This window comes from Bombus fervidus, chromosome 4, assembly GCF_041682495.2.
Source record: "Bombus fervidus isolate BK054 chromosome 4, iyBomFerv1, whole genome shotgun sequence".
NCBI classification, from domain to species: domain Eukaryota; kingdom Metazoa; phylum Arthropoda; class Insecta; order Hymenoptera; family Apidae; genus Bombus; species Bombus fervidus.
This window is the reverse complement of record NC_091520.1, coordinates 17,722,205-17,749,657: the sequence shown is the minus strand read 5'-3', so window position 1 is coordinate 17,749,657 and position 27,453 is coordinate 17,722,205. Positions and strand designations below refer to the sequence as shown.

Sequence of the window (27,453 nt, the reverse complement as noted above, 5' to 3'; positions counted from 1 at the left end):
TCACCGTCACCACGGTTGCCACTCCTCGTACTTTCCCGCGACTCTCCTTCCCGCGTGCCGTACTTACGCCTGACTCGAAAAACGAATAGCGTATCGTATCGTGTTTGCGTTCGAATTCTTGCCAATTCCTAGTCGCGCGTTAGAAATACGTTCCATTCGTTGCAAGATAAACGTTCATGATCGTCTCGTTCTTCCGTGCTTCGTTTCGCTTCACCGTTGAACCTTCTTCCTTCGTCCGCACACTTTTCTTTTAACATTGCACATCTCACAGCACACGTTCGCACGTGTTTCAGCCACGTTATACGTCGCGAGCGCGAACATCGACAGAAAGAAGGTCGATCGAGAAGCTAGAAATATTTCGTCGTACGGCCACCGATCGCGTTGTCGGGCTGTTCTCGAGCGCGAGCGCGTGTCCATCGCGATACATCGATATTCGGTAGTACCGGATTTTAGTCGTGCTAGCTGACGCGTCGAACAGATTTGCCGAGTCGATGGACTGCGATCCGAGAAGGATCCGTGGAACGTTTGAGAAAGAGAATGGGAGGCGGAAGAAAGCTTTTATGGATAAGGGGTGGAGTATATTTTCAAAGTGCAGGAGGGAGAACCTCGAAACGATAGAGGCGATAGAGACGATGGAGGTGATAGAAACGCTTACGTATATCGGGCGTCGGAGACACAGCACAATTCCCGGTGATAGGGTAATCTTTCATGGACAGAGATTAGCCAAGGACGCGCAGATAAACCGCGACATTGTTGGCATTCTTTTCTTTCTCTTGCTCCTTTAACGTTCCTCCCTTCTCTCCTTCTTCTTCTTCCTCTTTATTCTCTCGTTTGGCGCCAAGCTGTTCGCCCGACACTTTCGTTAGCTCTGCGAAATGTTTTTGCTCGATCGAGCAATTCCAGCGGATCGTAAGAGAGTGCGGAAGAGAGAAACCGTCGAGGCACGTACGCAACACGTTCCTCCGTCGAGAACACGGTGTGGCCACCTGCGAGCACGTTTATAGGGGTGTGCCTCGCACACGAGTCCTTTGCAAACGCGGTTCTTTTATTGTCACGTTGAAAGAGGCAGCTGAACAATCCTCACCGAGCGTAGGCGAACATGTTTGTTCGTAATCGAGAGACGAAATCGCCGTATTCGTTGCGATCGTCGGAACGACGATGGGACGATCGGCAATGAGAGAGAAAAAAAGGTTATTTTCCCACGTAGGAAGCGAACGACGGAAACAGAAAGTTAGGGTCAAAGTTGGAAAGCAGCGAATGGCGTTTCGTATGGTTGGCAGGTTTGCCGTTTCGTGCCGTTCGTGGATGCGGGTGTTATCGCGAGGACGACGGACGAGTCGAACGCCGTGCGAGTAGGAATCGTTTTCGAACGAACGGCGAACGGGTTCGGCATGTTGTCGTCTCTGGTTTTCCCGCGGGGAAAACCTGCACCGAGCCACGAGTCCCTTAGGAACGCCAACACCGCCCCGAAAACGCCCCCATCGAGTTGTACGGCCGGTTATCTACGCGTACCAGACGCGAGATCGGTTCATCGGTTTCATACGTTCGAACTTGCCAACCCTCCAACTGCAACCGGCTCGTCCTAATTCCACGATTCCGTTTCCTCTTACTTCTCTGCTTTCTTCTTCTTCCACGAACTGTCCTATATTTTCGCCGTTCTTCGTTCGTTCTACGATTCCTACGATCGGTATCTCTCAACGATACGTCGGCGATCGTCGCGTTGTACGAACGTGAACGATAGAATCGGCTCATCGGAAATTCGCCAACTGGATATCCGTAAACCGCCATTCGCCAACCTTTTCTAGCGACGAATGTCGCGATACCAAAGTGCTCGACGAACTAATGCCATCTGTTACTCGCGGTTCGAACGATTTCAACTACTAGTTCGTAGCTGCGGTAAAATTATCGAAATCGGTACTCTTACGCCAACAGATTGTCGGATGACCATGCGTTTTCTGCGAATCACGCTGTTTTTCGCAAGCAGAGCCTTCCCCAGACACTGTGAAAGTCAGATAATTGACAGTAGATTATGGCGAATCACGGTGTTGGCGAGGCTGCCTTAACCTTTGCCTAGTTAAACCCTCGATAGTGCGCAACCTTGCTTCATCACGGAGAGACTCATGGAGCAACGTCGTTGCGTCCCTTTCCCGTACCTTTGGTGTTCCGTAAACGTAGCGAAAAATCTGGCAGACGTTGACTCTCGTCACGCGGTTTTGGAAAAGTTTTCTAACGAAAGCGGCTCTCAGAGAAGCGACGGCGGTTATTTCCGTGGAACCAAAATTCGCTCAAACGAAACAAATTTTCTCCTTCAAACGAGAAGTTCGTCGGAGACGACAGCGTGTCACGACGCCAAGTACGCACGATGTAACGCGTGTCAGGAATTTTTGTTCTCTCGAATTTTCGAAAAGGACGTGGGAAATGAATGATCGCAACGTGTAAACCGATGGTAATCCGATGGAACAGGACAGTAAAATAATAAGGAGACAAATATTTGCGGTCGTCCTTTCGAAAAGCTTAGTCGGTCGTCTCGCTGGACGAAAAACTGTACGCGCGACCACGTATCCGTACTTTGTGCGCGGCTTTGTTACCTAAACGTTACATCCTTTGTCGAAAAGAGAAAGAAAGAGAGAGAGAGAGCGAGAGAGAGAGAGAGAGAGAGAAACTGAGTCTGCAGATCTTTCCCTGTGTCTCGCTGGAGTAAGAACACGGAAGCGAGGAAGGGTCGAGGAAAAACAAAGAACGTTTTCTGCCCATCGGCTAATCCCTGTGGGATTCCAAGCGAGGACGATCCGCGATTCTTCGGTGCAACAACTTTCCTTCTCTCGTCGCGCGTATTTACGACACGCTCGTACGTTTGGAGAAGTAATTTCGCTAATTACCGAGTCGGAATCGAGCGATTCGACGACGCAGCGTGACGCGATGTGACGAGACGCGATACGACGTCACGCGACGCCAAGTTTATCGTTGGAACGTTGATTCATTGTTCGCGCGGGAACAATCGATCATCATCGACCAAGAAACGAGGCGTTTTGTCTTTCGTCTTTTCGCGGAAAGAAACTCGCGCATATCGAGCGGTGGTAAAACGATTTAAAGCTCGGCAAACTGAAAAGGATAACGGGAACTGTTCGTTCTCCCCTGGTCTCGTCCCGGGCATCGAACGACCGCTCGCTCCTTCTCTACGTTTCTTTCTCTTCCCTTGACAAACGTAGATTTTGTTATCGCTCGGGGACAGGAGTCCGGCAGTGAAACCGGATGTCCGCCCGCGCGCAGGATGTGACGTCAAAACTGCTGCTCGATGGTAGACCGGCGAATACCGTAAACCTACCCACCCGTCCGCCTCTTGCCTGCTTGCCTGTTAGCCTGCTTGCCTGCCGCTTTGCTTGCTTGCTTGCTTTGCCTTTGCTTTGCCTGTGCTTTGCCTGCCTGCCTGTTTGCCTGCTACGCAAACAGTTTTTCGCCCACCCCACACTCTCATTCCTTCACCTACGACGTCGGTTACATACCAATCTTTTTTTATTATTATCATCGTTGTATTTCCATTTCCATTTTTCTTTTTTTTGCAGTCGGTCTAGCTTTGTTCTTGTTTCTTATTCCGTTCGTATAATTGTCGTAATTGGTGTATTCGAAAGCTATTGGCAAATATCAAGGGAGTAGAACGCGTTTCCATGAAATTTAAAACGTAAACGTGCGTATGGACGGTCGGAGAAAACGCATTGCTTCAACCCTGATTTTTCGACTTGACCGTAAACACACGAGGTCGTCCGTGTGTACAAAGGCAAAGGAACGAGTACCGTTTTCTATAAACCGGCCCGTACGGACCCAGTTTCATCGTTCTCCCCGAGTAAGAAGATCGCGAAACCTGACTATTTGTTTATTTTGACGGCTCGTAACCATCCTTCGAAACATAGGTCGCGAGGGAAGCGGTTCGCGCGATAAGATCCTCGACGTCGCTTCGATATTCGTCAACCTGATTTCCAGATACGATTTATCTTTGAGACGAGCACGTAATCGAGAAAAATCGGCGAACGACGCTTGCTTCGAACGGCTAAGGCTAAACTAATCAACCGTTTCTTATTCACAGCTGCAGGCGAACGCTAGAAAATTAACTCGAAAATCCCCCCCGTCTTAATACCCCATTACCGTCTCGATGTGAATATAGTGGAGCACTGCTGACGACCTTCGACCTTTCGACGACTGATTTATTAGCGCTGCGCTCCCTCTGCGTCTTCACGCACTTGTTTCTTTCTCGCTCTGCCTCCTTTTCTCTCCTTCTGCCTCGCTAACTCCCATTCTCTCGTTAGCTATGTGACTCGCCGGCTATATACATAACTCACTCGGCCCGAGCGTATATGTATGTAACGTATAATGTATATGTTTCATCTTCTCTTCGAATGCTCGCTCCCATCGTTGCCGTGAACTCGATCCAACGAAATTATATTTAAACCGGGCAGATCAGTGGGTCGATACGCGTCGATCCCGACGCTTATTATGCACAATGTTTGCTGTAAATACGTAGTTTTGTAAATAAAGCGCTTTTGCAAGCGGATATTACTCGTTCTCATTTTACTTTATTCGCAAATACGTTTCAAGAAAAATATTGCGCCGCGTCACGTTTTTATCGATATCTTCGATCGATTTCTGAATGCAGAAGACGAGACGACGTTTCCAACGCGAAGATTATACGCAATACGAATATTTCTACGATCGAGATATAACGCCGAGCGAACTTGGCAACTTATCATCCGTCCACGAAGATTACTAACTTTCGGAAACGAATTCAACGATCGCGAAATTTCCAAAATTTTGCTTCGTTATCCAATCGTTGATACAACGTCCGATACTCGTTGCACGACATAGCCTATGCACATCCTATGCCTTTCGACTCTCTTAACTACGACGTAGCGCCAAGTAATTTTTTAATTTTCCGGCATTGAGTAACGGAAAAAAACCCGATAGGTGTACATCCTAGAAAGTACAAATTAAATAATAAAAAAAAAAAAAAAAAAAAAAAATTCCTACGTCGCTGAGAAATTACTCTCTTCTACACGGTAACGCTTTATCACCTGGGGCTATTTCAACTGAATCGAATTGCTTGCCTCGTTAACTCTGGGCATCGCTACTCTATCTACTTAGGTAATCTTTATTATCGTTAGAACATCTCTTAAAGCGTTGGTCGGTCGGACAGAAAGAAATTTATGTACTACTAAGAGCAAGGAAAAGGCACGGTGATTTTAGAAAATCGATTTACACGATTTAATAAGACGAAAGAATAAATACAACGCGTTTATCGCTACAGAATTATTATATTACCACAGAATGGATGAACGTTATCAACGTGGTAAACAATCGTTAATATACAATTTACTAAGTTTCATAACGTATCAATTTCAAAGTGTTGTTTATCTTAACTTAGTTAAATATACCTGTAGCTTTCGTGTTTGTCGCCAATTTCAAATCTCCGTTTAACGTCTTTCTCTTGTTCTTTTTTTCGTCCCGTATATATTTGCCGGTGTAATTTATCTCTCTGCGGATCAAATCTTTAACCTATCTTAAACCAACTGATTTGGTTCGTTAACAACAACGATAGCAGTAGTTTTCATCGTGCCGGTAGTTATGATCGAAATGTAAACGAACCAGTTCGCTTTCCTATCGACGCTGCTTCATCCGAAGAAAGGTAATACGCGTACGCTAACAAGTTCGTATGGAAGGTTACTTTTCTTACGTAACTCTGGTGCGGTTGACCGTCACTGTGTCGGTTTCACCGTCGCATCGATAACGACTTACGTTAACGTTTACGTTGATGCGCTAAAAGTGGCGCTTAGCCACTTGGTTCGGAGTTGAAGAAAAAGAAGGAGGAAAAAATGTAAGAGGAAGAAAAATCGTAGGGCGAGCGTGCTTTAGTCAAGGGTAAAGGAGCGAAAGAGCAAGGGGAGGTAAGAGCATGTCCCGTAGCGCGATCGGTTCCCTTCTCGTGTTACGCCACGCAGTCTGCGTTTCGTTGTTTCGCGGCTCGTGACGGCTGACATGTATCACGAGAGCCGTACGAAAGAAACGGACTTGCGTAAAGTCTCGATGGATGCATCGGTGAAAAGCTTTTACCGAAAGAGAATTCCCGCTGTCTGTATTTACGTCGTTATCGAATTTCGTCCCGTTTAGCTTTGTTCAGTTCATGGAACGAGGCTGCGAACATATCGCGTAAAATAGAAAACAAAGTTGAAATTTATTGTTTAGTTATTTACATTTATTATGGCAGTATCACGTCGTTTACTATACCATAGTAAACTATAGTTCGATTATACGCGTACACGCGTAGAAATCAAATAAACATACGTTAAAGAAATACAAATGCAATTGCACGGTACGAGTCGGCGCGAGATACATTTAAACGAAGTATTTTTAGCAAAACAGACGAAGCGGTCAGCGTGGCAATTTGCATAATTAAGGATACGGTACAACGGGTCCAAACAACCGTACCTTGAACGTATATCGCTGACATAGAAAAAGGTTATACGGGTAACAGCATTTGGTACAGAGGGAAATCGACCTACGTTAACGAACGAATGATTAACGATCGATAGAAAGTGACATATGGAACGGGTGTTGGAATTGCAATTACGACCTTTACAACGGTTCCTTTACACGGTGTTTCTTAAAAGACGAGCAGCGTGGCGCGAGAGCTCGAGTAAAAGTAGACGAGCGAGTAAACCGCAAACACGACCGATACAGCTACCGCAGGCGTAGTCGATCCTGTACAGAGGCGCGCGGAACAATGGAACATTTAATAATGGAATAATGGAAAAACGGACGTAGAAAATTTCTGGGCAGCCTATGTAGTTGTTTACGATGTTACAGGCAAGCGTAACGTCGGCTATGAATCTACGTCGTTCGAACGTAAAAGATCCGAGGGATGTTGAAGAAATAAAAATTGAAATCGATGCGAAATTTATGTGGCGATCCTCGTTCTTTTCTTCTCTTCTCTTCTCTTTTCTTATCGTAACGCGTGGACTTTACCGAGAGTTGCGAGTTGCCCGCTCTTCTCTGAAACAAATATGTCATTTTTTTTATCAAGATGTACGAGCGTGGGGGTCGCGTGGACGAGTAGCAGTAAAGTCGCGCCGATCGCTGCGGTCGCATTCTCGTGTCTCGCTAAAGTCTATTTTTTTAATTTATAGATACGCGGTCGTAATTGGCAGCTTTCAGGATTCATAAACGTTTTTTCCCTTTTCGAGACGTTAGTCCGATAGGCTGGTCGGAAAGTTAATGGGGCTAAACGAATACGAGACCGAGGATAGAACCGTGTTCGACCATATTTTGGTAAAAAACACGACGGAAACTCGACACCTAGCATTCTCGTAGCCGCGTCGCATTAGTTTCGAACGGATTCGACTTGGTCGCAACTCGACCATTCCCAACGATCGTGACGCTATATATCTGTATATATAACCAAATAGATGCGCGCTAGTTTACTTTTTACGATCGCGTGTTCGTCAGGCGCGGAGAAACGCGAGACACGTAGGTTCTTGCCTGTGCTTATACCGTACCGATACTCGGATGATCGTCGATCGTCGATCCTTTTTCACGTATCGTTCGTAGGTTCTGTAAGTTCGTATTCGTTTTATCGTCGTTCCCCCTTCTGTGAACTGGTTGCAAAGATGGTCGGCATTGTTTCCTTGTCGGAGACGCTGTTAACGATCCAAACTACGCTACGTTTCTCTTTTATTCTCTCTTACCTCTTTCGAAGGGCGAGCAGTTCGCTGGAATATTTGTTTTCCTTCCTCTCTTCCTCGCCTGCTTTTTCTTCGCCTTTCCTTGCATCGCGTACGGATCCTTCTCGGTACGGGTAGGTCGTGCGTGGACGCACCTTCTTTTTACACCGTTCCAGGTACAGCGTTGGATACACGTTCGTCACCTCTACCATGGCAAAAGCTAATCCCGCGTCGCCGCATTCTCCCTCTTCCTGGTCCCACGAGCGGAACTCTGAATTATCGTAGATTTACAACTACGGATCTACGATCTTACAAGCTTATTTTTTAGCGACAGATACAGATGCACCAGTCGAGATACAGAAACGAAGAACCGCTGAGATAAACGAGGGTTACCGACCGCCTCCGTTCCTCTACCACTGTCGTGCATGTACTTACTTACACATATTCATCCACTCTAACCCTCTCTCCATCCCTTTGGCTCGTCATGTCCGATGCGATATCTATCCACTGGGGTTCAATTGGAAAACTCCTTCGGATCGAGAATATCTCGTATGCCGTAATTGTCCGCAATTGCTCGTAATGGTCGTGTGCCGTGCTATTTCGTATTTCAGTCTCCGTTTTACTTCGAACGATATCCGCGTGGTTACGGGAGGACGAAGTAAACAAAGCGGTAATTTCAAGCGTAAGATTCTGTGTTCGATTCGAAATCGAAGCAACTAGCCGGTTTTCCGTCGAATAGGTTACGCCAAAAACGTATACCGATGGATCGGCGTCGAACGTAAAGCTGGACTCGAGATCTGTCCGCGTAAGGAACGTTTGGTCTTTGTACAATGGCGTTGTTGTTCTATCGCGAAACGTACCGTCGTTGTCCTTCTACTCGAAACGCGCGACCATTCCACGCTATTCTACTTTGTTCTATTCCGTTGCGCGTCGATCTACGGCTTCAGAAGGGAGGTCTACGCTAGCCTTAGATAATTCGAGCGCAGAAGCAACGTAGCTTTGGTGTATATCCATGCGTTCGTCTTGTTGTTCCCCAACGACTGTACCGTATCGATGCTTACGTATATCATCCTCTTATTGTACATGTACTCGTAAAAAGGGATCGATGAGTCGAAACAAAGTCATTCTATCGCGTCGTAAAGCGTATTCTCGGAGGAAGCGGCGAGATCATGGGAAAGGGATAAAGGAAGGAAAGAAGGGAAAATAAGAGCAGAGAAGACGGGACGAAAAGGATAGGGTGAGAGGGAGGGAGCGAGAAACGGGGAGAGGATGGAGAAGGTCGAGATAAAGGGACTATTCAATCTCTGAAAATCTCGTCGTAAACCGCATCGATGTACGCCGTCTTGCTCGTCTACGTTGCGGATAACAGTGAACGTTTTTATGGGGCCAAGAAGATAAGAGCAACCTCTGCCCCCGTTGTACAAAACGTCTTCCGCTCGGCCAACGGAATCTCTTTCCTCGCTACCACTTCTATGGGGAACGTTAACCTCGTTTCTTTGGCTGAGAGCATTGTAAGAACCGCGCAGCGAAAGAACGATGAAATATTCGACGGCTCTCGGCTAAGATTTACGACGCGCCTATGTATAACGCAAGGGTGGTCTCTCTCGTAGTCTTTTCGCGTACGCGTGTAACGAGCCAATACTCGCTCAAAGTAAAGAATAAAAGGACGAGATGGAGGGAAACAATGTCGGAGAGATCGATCTGGTTTTCGAGATACGCTTTCTTTACTCGCGTCAAGGGCGACGTTGATTCCGCGCAGCAATTCCTCTACCAGCAATTAATGGAATAGGTGAGACAGGCAACAGGATGGGGCAGCGATAGGTTCGTGACCGATATGGTGCGATTTGGTTTCGCAACGCGAGCGAGAAAGAGGTTTGTCGGTGGTTTGCGCGGCGTCGTATATTTTCTTCGTGCAGAGTGATTAATCGGGGTCGTGACTTTTGCGTCTTCGCAACTCCGAGCACTCCTAACGCTCTCTCATTGACGCGACTAGACTCGATTCGATTCGATTCGATCCGATCGTAGCCGATTCGAACACGCAATAACGAAGTTTCGTTATCGATGTGTCAACTCCGTTATTCCAATCGCTTCGTCTTTGAACTTTTAGCGAAAAATACATAAACACTTTTTCGATAGAATTGGCGACTCGCGGTGGAACTGAGCAACGTCAGATAATCCAGCGAACCTGACCTTTCCAATTCGATTAACTAGCGTCAATAAGGTCGGTTGAATGTTAACCGACGACACAGGGCTTTCGAGAAAAGATACCGCACACGCAGATACGTTTACGAAGTTTCCGCGACTGTCTTGCTTTTCCTCTCGAAACATACAATACGTATATTAGTACCTTTGCAGTTGCCTGTGTTTTACGCTTCCGTTACCGTATCTTTCCGCCTCCGCCTCCGATACTTTTGTCACCGCCTCCGCCCCCGTGGATGTCTTCTTCTTCCAACTCCTTTCAGCTTTCCATCGTTTTCGTCTTTCCTTTGCTTCTTTTCTCTCAATCCTCCAATCGTTGTTTCAACCCTCTGTGAATTTTCTCCTTTTGCCTCTGATTCGAACGTAGCGATCGTCGAAACTTCATCGTTTCTTCCGATCGTACACGTGTATCGCCCCCTCGATAAGGACGATGCATCTCGATAAGACGAGGTTGTACGTGCAGGGACAGCCGGTAAACGGTGTTTCCTGCGAAGCCGATCGAGAGAGAACGAAGACGAAGGAAAGTAGGAAAAAAAAAAAAAAAAGGAAAGCGATCGAAGAATATTTCGTCTATTCGCTGGCTATCGTACAGGGTAGTATAGTAGAACCGAGGTTCGATTTTCTTTCATTTTCTCTTCTCCATTGGCACCTGGCCAGGCGCGTCGGCTAGTTTTCTGTTTTCCAGCTGAAAAATATAAAGAACGATGCAAAGCGCAAACGCGTAAAATCATATATACGAGGAGAATGTGAGCGAGTTTGCACGATCGCTAACGAGCTACAGATAACGACGACGAATGGTTATTTTTGTACCATAGCGGTTAGCAACAGTTTGTTGGCGTGTGTCATCGAAACGCCTCGAGCAGTACATTTTCCATCTAATCGATCGATCGCGTATCGGTTGGCCGGTTTTCGTTATGCCGCGATTACCACGATACGTGGCAGCGGCGACGCTGTTACGCGATTCGCAAGATCGAAGCTGGATGCTGGTACGATTTTGCGAAATCGACGATGCTTTGGACGATCGGAGAAATCGAGACTCGTCGTTCGCTCGGTCGATCGATCGATCGTTTGGTTTAGACGATCCTTTGCATTGGTGTTGACAGAGTTGACGGAATACGTGGACGAGACGGCGGCAGACTATGGCACGGAAAGGAAGGCAAGATGCGTGAAAGTGGACGGGGAGAGCGTGGAAAGGTACGACGACCAAACATCGATGAGGCTGATGCGAATCGGGAGCGGGAGATCGGTAGCGGCGCAACTTTTTCGACAACAGCAACAAATGGACGATCAGGAAAGGGAACGGCAAAGACAACGACAACGACAACCGCAACGCCACCAACAGTTACCTTACGAAAAGCATGGAACCGAAGAAGGCGGGGACATGGTAGGCGGGCTGGAGGCGGGACAGCAGGAAATTGAAAATGGCGCGGTCGAAGAGGCGAGTAACGAGGAACCGGTGGTTACGATTCTCGTCTCGACGGAACAGGAAAACGACGTCGACATCGCTTACGGCGTGCACTCGCTCAACTTTGTGAGCCAGGATTCCGACATCGGAGAAAGGTGAGCAGTTGGGTATCTAGGCGCGTTCGACCGCGAATAGGGGCGCGGGTCTTGGACGAATCGTTTCCACGCGTTACGTTACACGCTAGGTCGAGTAATCGCGTTCAACGATCCGTCCTTGATCTCGAAGCGACGAAATCGAGCGATACAAACAAGCGACATCGTTTTCGCTCGTCGTCGATCGTGGCACGTTCTTGCGTCGAGGCAAACACGAAATATTAACGAATTATCGTGTGTCGGTTGTCAAGGGGTTATCGCGAACAGGAATCGGGCGAGTACGGGGGCGGTGATACCTCGAAACAGGAGGAGCAGCAACAACAGCAACAGGTCTCCCAACCCTTTCACCAACAGCATCACCAACAACAGCAGCGTAGGCAGCCACAGTCGCTGCAGGATCACCACCTTCACCCCCACTACGATTACGACCACGACCACCACCACCACCACCACCACCACCACCACCAACACCAACACCATCGGTCGGAGTACGTTCAACTAGGGGCGAGAGAAGTATCGGTTACCGAGGGTGGGGATAACGGACGGTCGGGCGAGGTCTGCGCGTTGTCGGCGGAAAATCGGGCCGGCAGTCACGCGCTTCGCTCTACCATGCATCGTTATGGTAGCGAGTCGCTCTCGCCGACCGCGACCGATCACCACCACCACCAGCACCATCACCACCACCACTCTCAGCGCCACCACCATCAACAGCACCATCATCACCAACAGCAGCAGCAGCAGCAGCACTTACAATCGGACGCGACTCAACAAAGTGTGGTGCTCTCTTCGGCAAGTCATCGTCATTTAGAGGAACAAGAGGCACAGTCGCACTCGCATTCGCTCTCGCACTCGCACTCGCACTCGGTGCCGCATCAAGAGACGGATGAGGATACGGAAAGAACGAGTGGAATTACCGCAGCCATGAGAGGCGCTCGTGGAGATTTTACCCTTGGTATGTTGTTTCCGAATCTCAGCACCACCGGTGCGACCAGTTCGGCCAGCGACGTCGGTGCCAACGACGGTCATCCACAACAGCACGGTCATCATCATCATCATCATCACCATTTGGAAGAGGTGTTACCGGATGCCGCGTACCTCCAACATCAGATCCGAGTAAGTGGAGGTGGAGGAAGTACCGGTAACGGTAACAACGGCGGTGCAGATGGCGGGGGCGGAGGTGGCGGTAGCGCGGAGGGTAATGGTGGCGGTGGTACTGGCAGCGGCGGCGGAGGTTCACCGACTCTCCGAACCGGCAGTTCGCCGGGTTCCAGTCGCAGTCCTCACGACGATCAACAACTGTCGTCGCCTCACCGTCAAGGACAATCGGAGGGAGGAGGATACAGCCCGAGCGACCACGGTAGGCAATCGTATGCTCACTTGACCGCTATGCAACCGCCGTCCTCGGTTCAAGCGAACCACGGTCTCGGCCAGGACACCAGCGATCGCGTATCCGATCAGCTATACATGGACTCGATATACGCTCATCACACGGTAGGAACGCCTCATCATCATCAAGATCACGAGGCAGGCTCGTCGACGCCGCACTCGCCTACAGGTCCGCTTTCCAGGTTAGTAGCGGTACGCTCTCTGTTTTTTCCGTCTGTTCGACCAACGACGACAGCGTGATACGAACGCTCTCCGTTCCATCCAAACGTTGCGTCGTTCGATCGTTAAATCGAGAAATCGCGCGATCCAATCTGGAGATGCGTTGCTGCGCCGCAACACAAGCGCAAGAACCGCGCGTGGTCATAGAACGAGAATAGCCGCTCGAAGGTTTACCATTCGCAAGAGTATTTACACGGCGGCTTATGGGATGCACGCTTCGTGTTTCCTCGAGTATTGTATACGTAGGCGATACAAAACCAAAAATAAAGCTGAACCGACCATGGAATACAGTGTGACGCCTCGCCGGCCCTATGCTAACAGTTTTGTGAAAATGAACACAACGTCCTTTTGGTGTTTGCCGATGATTCGTCCAGGCACGAGCCGCCGTTGCCGTCACCGCTCGTCCTCCGAAAGTTTTTTTCCATCGATAGTTCCATCGTCCGCTTGAATTTTGCAACGTGCGTGACGCGACCGTTCGTTTCTCTTTTGTCTGCGGATCGGCGAAAAATTCGCACGCCTCGACGCGAGTCTCGCTAGCCGAGTACGGCATAGGATTTGTACCAGAACCGGAGCTCGGTCTCTTCGCGCTGCCGCGATAAGAGTTTATTGACTCCGATAGAAACGATTCTTCGATCGCGCGCGTTGTCCGTGTCTCGCGCGTCGGCAGAACGAAACGTTATCGGCAGACGCGTCGATTACGCGCGCTGCATTTTCCGATTCGTCGATGCTCGCCGATTCGTAAAACGGCCAACTCGAAATCTCGTGGGCTCGGTTTCACAGCGTGTACGCATGCGTAACAGGCGCGCCAGCTCCTTGGTCATTTTTCTGTTTGTCGATTTCCTCATGCTCTGTGCGCGTGCACAGGGGCCACGACCTTCGAATTTAGATATCTAAAGTTCGGGTGCAGAGGACAATCCGTGCTTTTCGTTTCTCTTTTTGCGGGGTATATCTCGTTGCCGTGATTATACCGCTCTAATTGTAAGATCCAAGATTACGCAAAGTCTCCTCTGCGTTTACTGTCCACGATCTCGTAACCCCGTTGTTTCTTTTCTTCTCTTCTCGATTCTCTCTGCAGGCTATCCGACAAAGCACGCTTACTCGTCCGTTATTCGTTCGTATTATAATTCGTTTGGACGCGTTGCAGCATGGGTATAGCCGGGAAGGAAAAGAAGACGCGTACATAGTATGTAAGCAGTCAGTAATCGTTGATCTTTGACGCAAAGTTCGTCATCGTGAATCATCGCTCAGGGTTTACAGTCCGACAGAGTCGTACCCATCGCGTTCCGAGAAACCTTTTGGTATCGTGTGACACGACGAAGGCAACGGCGGCGACAGACTCGAGAAAGAACGCGTTCTTGCGTCCGAGGATCGAGAGGGTGGGGTAGACGTACGACGCGTGATATACGTGGTTCGTAAGTGGTGTAGTAGTAGTTGTTGATCGTTCAAACTCTCGTGGTAAACGAAATAGACGAGAAAAACGGGCAGATCGAAACGACGAAGGATGCGACGAAAGAGCGACGCGAAGCAACGGTGAATGTTTTTACTCGAGCGGTACGAACGCGATCGATCCTCGTGAATGAAAGTAACTCGAGACGGCTCTTTCTTTTTCTTTTTTTCAAGCTTTTCTTCGCGCAACGCGAGACGCGGTTCGTTGGCAGAATTATCGCGCTCGCGACGTCGCGTCGCTGACGATAGTTATCAATGGCACGATCGTTTCGTGCAAGTACCTGCACGTGCGGTTACTTACTACGCGTAGTAGGATAGGCAACTTCGTTATCCGTATCCGTAGCTTTTCGTCGGCATGCTGCCGCTTCTCCGACGTAAGCTGACTCGTAGGGGAAGACTAGGAAGAAACGAGATGAGATATAAGAGACCGAGAGAAGCGGTCGGCGGTCGACGTTCGGCGGTCGACGGTCGCAGGATCGGTGGTAGATCGGGAAGCGCGGAACGATGGTGGGGAGTTGAAAAGAACGCGCGCGAGAGAGCGTTAATCGAGGGCGGGAGCGAGGTATCGCGAGAGGGGAGGCGAACGAACGTAGAAAAGAAACGAAGGAAGGGAGAGATTCACGGAAGGGGAAATCCTGACCACGTTCGAGGACCTGGAACGCCATTCGCCTCGTACGTTTCCCGTAAGTACGCGTTGTCCGTTTCTGTTCGGCGAAAGAATCGTCGAACGAGATCGCGTTCGGTTCTCGCGTCCGAGTTTCGTTGCCGGAGTATAGCGAGAAGCAAGAAGACGAAGATCAAGAAGGGCAGAAGAAGACCGAACGAGTCGCGAACGAGCAAAGGCTCTCTAGATCCTTTCGGACAATCACGCGAACGACGTTATGCAGTGAGTGTTATTCGATAAACGTTACCTCTTCCTTGGTTCTCTCGTTTAGCTGTTCGTTTCCTTTCGAGAGATCGCGGCGCCGATCAGACCAAAATCGAAGGACAAAAACGTTCGATGTCGGAATCGTGGCATATGTCGCTTTCCAGCCTATCGGCGATGTTCGTCTCGCGGCTATTTTCCTTTTCCGTGTTCGCTCGGATTCTCGTGCTCGTCCTCTTCGTCTTCGTGCCGGTCCTTTCACCCGCGTGATTCGTTATCCTCGGAAAAATAGTCCTGCCACGTTCCACGTTGCTTCTCGCGTTACCGCACTGCGATGTAACCCCTTCCCTCCTTCGGACTTGTATCGTTCGAGCGACGTTTCGTTTTTATCGGTGCTTCGTAGCGAACGCGAAACGAAAACAAAGTAAACGGGGAACCGATAACGGTTGCGAAAATATTGCTCGTAAATAAACGGCGAGTCTCGACTTTGGGTGGAAGGTGGTCGTCGCGGGCCGAGCGCGCGGCACGGAACGACTACGTAGGGAAACGGGATTTTCTTTTGCGACTCGAACGTCGAAACGTTTTTCCAGACTGGCACGCTAGTCGTTACTAACGCAGCCGATTCGTCTCGAAGATTATCGCGTTTGCGATATATCGCCGTATCATGGTACACCGTAGTAGTACGGTCCACGGCACGAAGCTCCCATCGGCGGAGTTTAGCGGACCTCGGATCTCTTCCCACCACGAGACGTGGCGCGCTATCGTGAGAAGCGGCAGGGCTTATCGGCTCGGTGGATTCAGATAGCGATCCGGTAACAGGGGCTATAACCCTGTCGCTACCGACCTTCTAGATTGAGTTTCGCGATATCTGCATTCTTCGCGACCCGACCGAAATATCTCCTTTCCTTTCGCTTTTCTCTCGCTTTGACGGTGCGCTCGGAGAGAAAGAGTGGATCTATGGCGATCCGTTGGAACTTGGAGCGGCCGGACAATCGACGGCAATTGGAGGAAAGAGCGCGGGGAGAGAGTCTCTCGAGATGGTACTTGGAAGAAATCCGATCGGCCGGTTATTAAAGGTTCCGGGGACGTGTCTCGGTACGCGTCGCCTCGCGGTTTCGATTTCCGATTAGGTTGCGTGTCGGGTCACCGTTGGTCAAGTAAATAGAATTTTCTTCGAATCCGCGTTCCGAATCGACCGATCCGATGATCTGTCTATCGATGCGTGTAACGTCGTATATAAATATATCGCGGAGATAAATTCGATCGATCCGCCTCGCGACAGAGGATCGACGTCGACGCGAATTCAAGTTCGAACGAATGACTCGAAGGAGATATCGTCGCGCGAGTGACTCGCGAAACGAAGTTACACGGAACCTCGGATACGGACGTGGACACGGCCGAGCGGACGTCGGTGTTGCACCCAGTCGTGTCGTGGAAGTTACGAGCGCGTAACACGTGCCACGAGCACGTATCCTTTCCTTTCTCGTTCACCCTTGTCCACGTCCGTCGACTCGAAGCGGCACGAGGAAGCTGGCAGACACCTGGTTAATGAGAGAAAAGTGCCGTGGACGACGACCAAGACAGGAAAGTGGAAGCGCGATTCCAGGTGAAACGTTCGAGACGCGAGCATCCGTGACGAATCGTTCGTGTTCTCTCTCTCTCTCTCTCTCTCTCTCTCTCTCTGCGTATTTTCATCGAACGCAGCTCGACCTTTCTCGTGTTTGTTCGCGCTCGCCTCGCGACTCGTCGTCGGATGATTTTCGTTTTTGCATTCGCAAACGGCAACGATATATTGGTTCGAAGGACGAGGTTGCTCGGTTATCGATGTTTCGTTTACCGCGAATACCGTTGCTCGAGCCAGTTTTGTTGGAAATCGTTCCGGGAGAATACGCGAATCGTCCGATGAGCACGTACCGATCGAGCGGTACGTGTCGGACGAGTCGTGAGAAAACGCGAAGGTCACGCGTTTCTCGGTTTGCTTTGTGTCGTTCGATCGACGACGTGTCCGCCAGCGTTCGACGCGTTGCCCCGATTCGCGATAAAAAATACGCGATAAAGAACGCGATCGAGCGCGAAGATCGAGCTCGGACAGAGAGACGTACGTGTGTGACGTTGAATTCGACGTTATTGCTGGAAATCGTGACGGTTCGAGCGATCGCGAGACACGTGCCATTCGCGTTGCGCAACGGCTGCGCGAACCGGATCTCTTTCGCCAGGTCTGTTTCGCGAGTAGCCGAACTGCGTTTATCGTTCTTGCAGGGAAAGTAACAACGACAACGACAACAACGACGACGACGACAACGACAACGACGACGAGGATCTTCCGTAAGCGGCCTGGCATTTTGGAAACCCTTTGGGAGGCACCTCGTGTCTCGCGTCGTACGGTCGTCAAAACTCAGGTAGACGTAGGGGGGTCGTGACGCTAATGGTAACGGTAGCGTTAATAGCCACCGTAATGGTAATGGTAATGGAGTAGTTGTGTTCCGGGTAGTGGTTGGTCGGAAAAGAACATGGAAAAACGTCCTGCCTTGGCACGCGCCCGCATTTACGGCCCGATGGATCGGAGAACGGTTCTTCGGTTTCCGGTCTCCCGCGAAACATTAGCGATCCCGTGTCGCCAAGGTTTCCTTTTTTGCTTTCCGTCGTCTATGCCTTTCGTTCGCCTCATTTCCTCTTTCGAATTTCCTCTTTGCCTCGACCCGATCGTAAATCAAATCGGATCGCATGAACTCCCAAGGGCAGGGGCGTGTGCATCATCCTCGCCTGGTTGCTGCTCTCCTCTCTAACATGCAGCCTGTACAATCGAGCGTGTTTCATCGTGTTGTTTCAGTCCGTTGTATCGTTCGATGAGCAGCGTAACCGGTATGGCCACGGCCAGCGCCACAGGAACCGCTGGTGCTTACGGGCTTCCTTACATGACCGGCAGCCCCACGGAATTGACCGCCACGTCGCAGCAGTTATGGAACGCGCAAGGTATGTTTATTGGAATGTTAGATGGCAAACGAAGAACGAGCGAGGGCGATCGATCGATGACCGATCTTTCGAACGATAGGCTTAGGGACGACAGGCCTTTCCGCAATTTCGGAGGATTACGGCAGTAGCGGAAAATCGTCGGGTACGGTGACTCATCAGGCCCTGCCAGCCTTTTCACAACCGTTCTGCGGCAGGCCGAGTTTTCGAGGATACAGCCCGTCTTATTCGACGCAGCAAAACACCACCGGAGTAGGAGCCACCGTCGAACCATCGACCTGGAGCTATGGTTCGCCTTCGAACGATACCCTGGCTACACAATATGCCGCTCCTTCCAGGCGACAACCCGTCGTCAACTCTCCGTCAACCCCGGCGCAACATCAGCTGACAGCCACCGCCAGCCTTAGCGCAAGTAAGTACGCTTCCTTCGTCTCTTGCGTTTTCTCTTCTCTCTACTTTTCGTCGCGTATTTTCTCTTCCCTTTGCGATCGCGCTTTCGTCTCATCCCGTTTTTCTTCCTTTCGCCCCCTTTCCTCTCTTCTATTCTTTCTCTCCCTTTTCCCGTCGTTCCTTCCATTCCTTACGCGCCACTTGCCAAACGCTCGTTCGCGAACACGCTGCACGTACGATTCCGCGCGAACAGCGAACAAACGACGCGGCGTCAAACAGTATTTACGTTTACGCGTATCGTCGACTCGCTGGCCGGTTCGTGTGGCTCGAAAGACGAAAAGTATCGCGTTACGGCTGTCCGTGGACGAGTTTCGAAAAAAACGATAAATCGTGGTGGATGACGACGATTAGGGAGGAGCGCGAAGGAACAGCGACACGCACCAGCTGCATCGTGTTGCAGGCTCTCGTAAATTACGAGAAAAGGATTCGATCGGACCCGTTCGTTCCTCTCGCTGCTTACTAATTCGTCGAACGAACGTCGAGAGGCAAAGGGAAGAGGAGATCGAGCGAGGGTACAGCACGAGCACGCGAGTCGTGACAAATTTTTTCGTCCGCACGGCGACGTCGGTGGGCCGAAATCAAGTCCCTGAGCTAGAAAAAAGAATATCGCGTTACAGTTTCTCTCGTTTCCCGACTTCTCTCTCCTCCGTTTCCTTCTTTCCTCTCTTGTTTTCTTCCATTCTTTCCTCCCCCGCCTGCCCCCTCGTCGTTCCGTAGTCCAAGTATTTCGTTTATACGTCGATTAAAGCGGAGTTTCGCCTCCCTTCTCGCCTCTCCTCGCGCGCGTCTCGCGTTATCTCGCGCGCAAAATACGACGAGTGGAAACGTACTTGGCGTTCGCGCTAGCGTATACTCGCGCAACGAAGGGATAGGTACGGCCGATGGTACGAATTTTCGTGGTTATCTGCTCGAGACGAGACTTTTATCGGTTGCACGGGTCGCCGAGGCGTGACCGATGACACGGTGCTCGTTTCGTCTCTGAAAACGACGACCGTGTTTCTCGGTGGCGTCTTCGCGAACGAAGAAGATCGACGGACACGACGATTCCGCGACGCAACGACGGGGTTGCTTCCGCCGCGTAGGACGTTCGTCGAGATCCGCGAAGCGCGTGGTACGCGCGCTACGATCGTCGTGCTCGGTATCGAAATAGACGTTGATATACGACGACCGTGACCTAGACAACAGCCTCATTTTCAATCTAGTTTTGTCTATGCGCGATACAGAAGCAACGATAATAGAGTTTTATGTATCTAATCTTGTTCCGGGACCGCGAAATTTAGATAAGTTTGACGGCGAATCGCGATCGCGTTTTAGTCGGAGTCGAACTCTCTGGACGGATAGAACATGGAACGCGCGTCGTTTGCCGAAGAATGCCACAACGCTTTTATCGAAGAGAGAAACGATTTCTCGGGATCGCGCGGCTATTTCGCGGTGACAGCGAACACACGCGTGCACGGTTAAGCGAGCGCGACCACCGAACGCAAAGTCGTCGATCGTTTCGGTTCGTTTGCGTTCACGCGATAAAGTGTCTTGTTTGCGATTCGAGATCGGTGTAAATCCGTGCTTTCGACGATCGTTATTTTTACGCCGCGTTATTGTAATAACGACGGTCGCCGCGATAACGTCCGCGTCGAGTGCATCACACGGCGCAATCTCGACGAAGGACTCGACCGGTTCAAAAGGTCGCGCGGATTGTTTTTTTTTTTTTTTTCTCTCTTCCGATCGACGTCGTAGATGCTTCTCGAGTCTCGTAGAGACCAACGAGAGAAAAAACTAGCGGCTCTTTCTCGCAGCTGCGCCGCCTTTCGTCGTTTCGTCTCGTCGCGTCGGCTCGCGTTCGTTTCGAGTTTCGATCAGGTTCGTCCGTGGATCGAACAAGCAACCATCGACGATCGTAAGCGACGGTGGATGGCGAGACGTGCGTGTGCTGCGATGGGATGCACGCGGCTTGCAGCAGCTCGGAACGCAGCCAGGCTCCGTCTACGGAGAAGAAAGTCGAGTCGAAAGCTTTTTAAGTGGCGTGCGCGCGTGGTTCTTTTGGAAAGCGAGCCGGTGCGTCTGCGGTTGCGAGCGGAGCTCGTTACTTTAGCCGAAAGCCGAGGGGAACCAGGAATATGGCTTTTAACATACCGCGGATCTCGAGTGGTTTTGGAACGCGCGTCTGCGACGAGTCGAGTCGAGGCTCGTCCACGCGAAGGAAGAACGACGGGGCGAATCTTACGATCGACCACGCGCCTGCTCTCGGTTTAACTTTGACTCTGCTCGCCAGACCTCGTAGCCGTCCAGTCGCATCGACGTGTCCTGTCCTGTTTCGTCTCTCTTTGCTCGCGCCCTCCACCAACCTGCACCGCACGCACGTGGCCTTTTTCGTTCGAGTACGCTCGAATCGCTTCTCTCTTTATCGTAACGATCTCGCGAGCTCGTGCGTTTCTCTTTTTCATCGTCCCGTTTTCAGCTTTCTCCCGTCTCTCCGCGTCCCCTCTATCCCGAATCGTACGCGCTCCTTCCTCCGCTATCTCGCTTCCCTTTTCGCATCGATTCTCATCGTACCGTTTTTACGTATCTCGTGTATCGTAGCGTTGTCGCGTACCTTAGCTTTCCGCTCCTTCACCCTCTCGATAAAAGGAGGGCTCGCAGTTGCCTGTGCCCCTTACGGCACTGCTTCGTCAAGTAATTAGACTCTGCCATTCTCATTCCCCGTCGCTTCGTCATCTTCCTTCTGTGTGTGTGCGTGCGTGCATGCGTGCGTGCGTGCGTGCGTGTATAGCGTCTTGGTCATCGTTGAATATTCGGTTACGACGAAGAATATCTAGCATTTCCGTGCGGACACACCGACGATGATCCGCTTCTTCGCTGTCTGTAACAACAACATCGGCCCTGCGAAGGGATAACGTTACCGACTGCTCTCGTACCTTTCGTTTTAAACAGTATTCGCCAGACGCGTACGTTATAATTCTCGCAAGCGTTAAAAAAGCGTCGGAAAGAAGCGTCCGCGAAACGTTTTCCGCATTTTTCCTCCGCCTGCCCGGCTTCTTCGTTTCCTCGCGTCTCGGTATCGCGTCGTTGAGAGCGACTAGAGATCGTAAGATGATGGCAGCTGACGTCAGCTACATTTTGCTTACTAATATACGATATCCGATTGCTTCCCAGTCCCGTTTCTGCCGGATGCGCGACTACCGGTACGCCGACCTTTTCGTCCTCTTCTTCGTTTCGATGTCGCCGTCTCGCGGAGTAACGCGAGACCGAACTTCGCCGCGGCTACCTCTATATCGTCGACGTTCGTCGGTTCGTCCATGGTATCTCGGTCTTCTTTCTTTCTTCTTTTTCTTTTTGTTCTTTTTTTTTTTGTTGTTTTTTTTTTTTTGGTAATAGCAGCGACGATCGTGGAAACGCGTGCCAACGATATACCGTTCGTCGTCGTGACGTATTTAAATAGCTCGACGTAGCGGTACTCGTCGCGCGTACTAGCAACGACCGCTAGTTATTGTTATCGAGAAACAGCGGAAATTCTGATAACGCCATATCCCTCGACATCCTTTGTCGCGCGTTGCTACGCTTCCTGTATCCTTCCCCGGCGCGCGTTTCGCCTTTGTTTCTCGTTCTGCGTCTGTTTCCCGTTCGATCGACGAGACGAATTCGCGAGTTGCAGCAAATTTCAGCGAATCTCGACGAACCTCGGCGAGAGATGCTTGGTAAAATTCTGGCTCGTGAAAGTTGCGGTTGCGCGCACGTCTGTAATAAAAGTTAGAGGATCGTCCGCAAGCAATGGAAAAATACAAAAACGAAATTTTTCGGTATCGACCACCGCCGGAGGTATTTCCCTCGAAATACCTTGGAAACGACGTGGCTCCGGGCGTTTCGCGTTTAAGTACTTTCTCTGGCTAGCCGTTCGTCGTCGAACGTCGGATCGCGTTGGCTCGTGCACGACAGCGAGCAGCGTGCTTTCGCGTTTCCCTGTCGTGTCCTTTTTCCTCCTGCTTTCCACGTGTTCGATCGTTTCGAAGTGAAATCACGCCGTTTCGAAATCGCCGGTCTTCGATGGGTAAATTTCACGGAGGGAAAAACCTTGGTGGCCGCTTACGCGCGGCACGACGAACGAATATTCCATTTTGAAACTGTACAAATCGCACAGTGCACAACATCGAGGCGGAATACTTTACGGAGGGCCGCGAGTGTGTAAATTGCGGAGCAATTTCCACTCCGCTGTGGCGACGAGATGGAACGGGCCACTACCTGTGCAACGCGTGCGGTCTCTACCACAAGATGAACGGAATGAATCGGCCCTTGGTGAAGCAGCCACGGCGATTGGTAAGGAAGAAATGGAAGAGATACGACGGCCGGCTAATAAGCGGTCGCGGGAACGCTAGATCGGCGAGTTTCTCGTCGAAAGCGCGAACGCGCGCTTGGCGTCGGACTCGTTGCCGTTTGCCGCTCTCGCGCAACCATTTTCTCCGTTTCCATTGGAAAGGGGAGGAGAAAGTTCGTAGCTGGGAGAGCGGTGCCCGCGTACATATAGAAAACAGGAGCCTGTGTGGAAATTCGCCCGAGTCCGAAATGGGCCTCTACGATCCCATTCGTGTGGGTTTTGCCATTCGTGTGGTAGCAAGTTGGGGATCGGGCGGTATCCGCGATTCAAGAACGGTACGCGAACAGACGCGTGCTACACAATTGGTAACGCATCGAGGACCGATGCGATACATCGTGCGCTCTTTCGACTTTCCACGTCTAAGAAAAGAACGAAAGGATTGGAGGCGCTTGCTTTAGGCGCGCACGCGTACGACTAGAAGCACCCCTAACGTTTGGCATCCTGTCTCTGTTTCAGTGGCGGACCAGGGCGATTTCTACAAAGGCTTCTATGGGTATAGTGGCGCCCGTCGCGCCGTCGAGGAGAAATCGACGAACCGGCGTTTGGTAGGTGTCATCCCCCAACACACACTCACTCACTCACTCGTTCATCTCGTTCATCTCGCCGTGCATACGTGACATCCGGCGTATACTCTCCTTTTTTTCTCTTTCTGTTTCTCTATGTCTCTCCCACCTTCTCTCTCTCTCTCTCTATCTCTCTCTCTCTCTCTCTCTCTCTCTCTCTCTCTCTCTCTTTCTCTATCTTCTTTTCTGTTTCTGTCGCTCGCTCGGTCACTGGCTATATTTATCCCTACTATTTTATTTCTCTCGTTTCGACCACCATAGTTCGCGCATACTTTTATCGTTCCGTTGATCATGCTTCATCGATAACCTTGTTTTGATCATTTTCATCGTCCGTTACTTCTCTTCCCATTGCTCGCTTTACTTCCGTCTTGACGCACTTCCCTCGAAGACTCGAGAGTAGAACAAACGACTTCTGTTTTGCAGCGTAGCTCGCAAGTAGCAACAACTACCGGTCGAACATTTATCGTAGCTTCGAGGTGCCACTATACCCATGGTAGAATCGCGCTCCGTTTCGAAATCCTGCGTAGCCTGATCGGACGATGTGCGCCGATTTACGTAGACGCGTGTACGCAGCGTGTCGTTCGTCGATGCGACCAAACTGCGAACAAATCACATTGTCGACTCTCGTCATAGCTCGGTTCTCGCTCGATCGAGGTCGTCGTAGCAGCAGGCTCGCTTGATTTCGTTCGCAGAGGGTATAGCCGATTACGCTGTCTCGCGCGCGATACCGATCGCGTGCAACGGTGGACGATCGCCGCGCGCGAGTCAGCGTTCGGGCTTGATCGATCATAAGTTAAATACGGTAGATGTAAGATTTCTTTCAACCTGATCGACCCGACACACCTTGCTTTCCCCTCCTTCTCCGTCTTGCTTCTTCTTTTATAAGTGTCTGTTCGCTCGCTCGTTTTTCTACTTGGACGAAAGAGAAGAGGCTCTTGCGATATCTTGTCACAATCTCCCTGCCCCGCGATTTCTCTCGTCGTCGTCGTCGTTGTCGTCGTCGTCGTCGTCGTCGTCGTCGTCGTCGTCGTCGTCGTCGTCGTCGTCGTCGTTGTCGTCGTCGTCGTCGTCGTCGTCGTCGTCGTTGTCGTCGTCGTCGTCGTCGTCGTCGTCGTTGTCGTTCCTCCACTCTTGCCCCTTCTCTTTCAAGTTTCTCTCTCTTCGTGTCCAAGTCGTGTGCAAGTTGCTTAGTTAGCACGCGTTTTAACGAGATTTCGTGTGTCCGCAGTCCGCTTCGAGACGAGTGGGCACGTCGTGCAGCAATTGCCAAACGACGATGACGTCGTTATGGCGCAGGAACACGTTAGGTGAGCCCGTTTGTAACGCATGCGGGCTCTATTTCAAATTGCACGGCGTGAACAGGCCTCACGCTATGAAAAAGGACAGCATTCAAACCAGGAAGAGGAAGCCCAAGATGAAATCGACCGATGCGACGGCGATTGCCGGCACCGTCGCGTCCTGTACAGGCAACGGTGAGGTGGTTCTCGAGGGGTACGTTATCGGATAAACGGATTTTTATACAACACATTTATCAACGATTCGTTATCGTTAAACTCGAACCGAGTGCTACGACTATTCCTGGTCCAAGATTCTACGCGTACACCTATTAGATACGAGGCTAAAGCCGAATCAACGCTGTTTCACCTTGGGCCATGAAAGAGCAGCGTAGATTCGGGTCCAGAGAGAGTCGCGCTCGCGAACTCGAACAGCACCAATCCCGCTGGTTAGCTGGGTACGTTTCGTAGCCCGGATAAACGCTCCCAACGATCGTCCTTCGTGGTCTTCGTCGTTGTTCTGATACTTGGCTGTATTTGTGCTGTTAATAGAGATACCCGCGGCTTCGTTCCTGGGCCCGGTGATATCGTGCCTATGCCGGTTGGACGCGGACTTCGTATGATGGCACCGCGAGTCGAGTCCACGCGTTCGGGACCGTCTACCACGATAGAGTGCGTTTCCGCGAGCCACGGCACGTCTGCTCGTCACAACGGTAACACTGGCATCGCTGCAGCTAACAGCAACAACAACAACAACAACAACACCAGCAACAATAACAACAACAACAACAACAACAACGTAAAATTGGAGCCAGGTACGCGTATCTCGTTCGTATCGTTGTAGTACGCCGCGCTATTCGCAGATTTTCTTCACCATGTTGCAACGTTTGCGCAGGTACGTACGGAGAATTGAGGATGAACCACACAGCAGTGCCTCAGGTGAGCTACGGCAGCAACCTGTACGGTAGTCCACAGTCGGCCAGTCGAATCGTCTCTTATCAATCGGAAATGTATTACGATATGATCGCCTCGCAGCAACAGCAGCCTCAGCAGCAACAACAGCAACAGCATCAACATCAGCAACTTCTCGAGACGCACTCGCCGAAAGTCGAGTGCCCGTCACCTCCTTGCGCGAATCGATCGCCGGTCATGATATCCGCGAGTCATTCTCCCGATCATCATCAACTCGCCTCCCCGCACATCGTAACGCTTGGCAATTCGTCGCCCAACACGGCGGCCACTAAAATTATCCTCGATAACGGTCACCTGGACAGACCGACCGTTGTCTCGATATCGTCGTAAAGTCCGTTCGTCGACCAACGTTCAACGCTGACACGTCTGCAGCGTGGCTGCGAGACACACGAGACGAGGACGTATCGTAATTTCGAAGGAGATGCGAAGACGGCGGAAAGGAGGCTTGTTCGATGAACGGGCACAAAAGACGAAGGTTTATCGATGTTCGCGAGTCGTGAAAAGGAGTACAGAAGAAAATGGAAAAAGAAAAAGAAATGTCTATCGTCGTTTCTTTTCGTTCTAGTTGTTTTCTTGTTGATGTGTGCGCTGTTCGCGCAGCAACGAGAAGGAAAGTAGCGACAATTACAATGTAGAGTGGACGAAAAGACGTGGTTATCTAGCGCGAGACTGGTTATTTGTACCCTTCGTAAACCCTTTATAAATCTAAAATCAGCGAATGGAGTGGAAAATAGGAGTAAGTTTCGATCATTAAAGAGTGATCTAGCAACGTTACGCATACGTATAAGGAAGTGTGGAACGATTTCGCCGAATGTACGTTGTTTGAAAAGATCAGATTGAGAGAATGGCTGTTGGAAACTGTTTGTGTAAATACATATTATTAGAAAGTAATAAGCGTAGATTCGAAGCGCGAGATGTGCGCATCGAATCGCGAAAGCATTGGAAAACTAAAAATAATCGTTATCTATCGCGATCTAATTGTAGCATCGCGTCACCTTGCGGCGTTTAACTCGTTCAAATGCACTACGACATATATATGTATATCACGATACGATACAGAAAATTGTAATTTTATAATACGTTACGATAATGTAATTATGTCGGCGACTGAATATCGACGATCAATGGTTGCACGTTATGTTTCAACATGCTGCTATATTTTCAAAGTGTACTGTATCAAATCGGTTATTTTTAAATAAAAAGGGATATTTAAATCGGAGCGAGGAAAATTGCACGAGACGGCCGCGACCGTCCAATGTAGAACGTCCCCTGCATGCAGATGCGAGCGGAGGAAGGAAGAAAAGAAGCAGGCGCAGCAACGAGTACTCGAATGGCACCGTCGCGTCGACCAGCTGGCGAAGAGAAGTCGGTGAACGTGCAGGAAAAACTTCATCCCTGTGTATTTTCGGCGATAACGGCCGCGATATCTCGACTAATCTCGGTTAAAGGTTGGGACGAGAGAGCGAAAGCGAGCGAGAGA

General features: G+C 50.4%; 1 protein-coding gene across 2 annotated transcripts in view; it reads left to right on the top strand.

Annotated features, from left to right (window-relative positions):
* Positions 1 to 27,192, top strand: part of LOC139986633 (uncharacterized) — a 32,447-nt gene extending 5,255 nt beyond the window's left edge. The window contains exons 2-9 of one of the 2 annotated variants that reach the window (XM_072002097.1): positions 11,009 to 11,465; positions 11,714 to 13,030; positions 18,209 to 18,351; positions 18,431 to 18,760; positions 22,931 to 23,106; positions 24,956 to 25,218; positions 25,554 to 25,816; positions 25,897 to 27,192. In XM_072002097.1, the coding sequence (XP_071858198.1) occupies positions 11,009 to 11,465; positions 11,714 to 13,030; positions 18,209 to 18,351; positions 18,431 to 18,760; positions 22,931 to 23,106; positions 24,956 to 25,218; positions 25,554 to 25,816; positions 25,897 to 26,303 (3,356 nt within the window). In that variant the 3' untranslated portion in view covers positions 26,304 to 27,192. Of the gene's footprint in view, positions 1 to 11,008; positions 11,466 to 11,713; positions 13,031 to 18,208; positions 18,352 to 18,430; positions 18,761 to 22,930; positions 23,107 to 23,620; positions 23,710 to 24,955; positions 25,219 to 25,553; positions 25,817 to 25,896 lie in introns of both variants that reach the window. The other variant, XM_072002098.1, reaches the window with a different exon arrangement.
* The last annotated feature ends 261 nt before the right edge of the window (positions 27,193 to 27,453 follow it).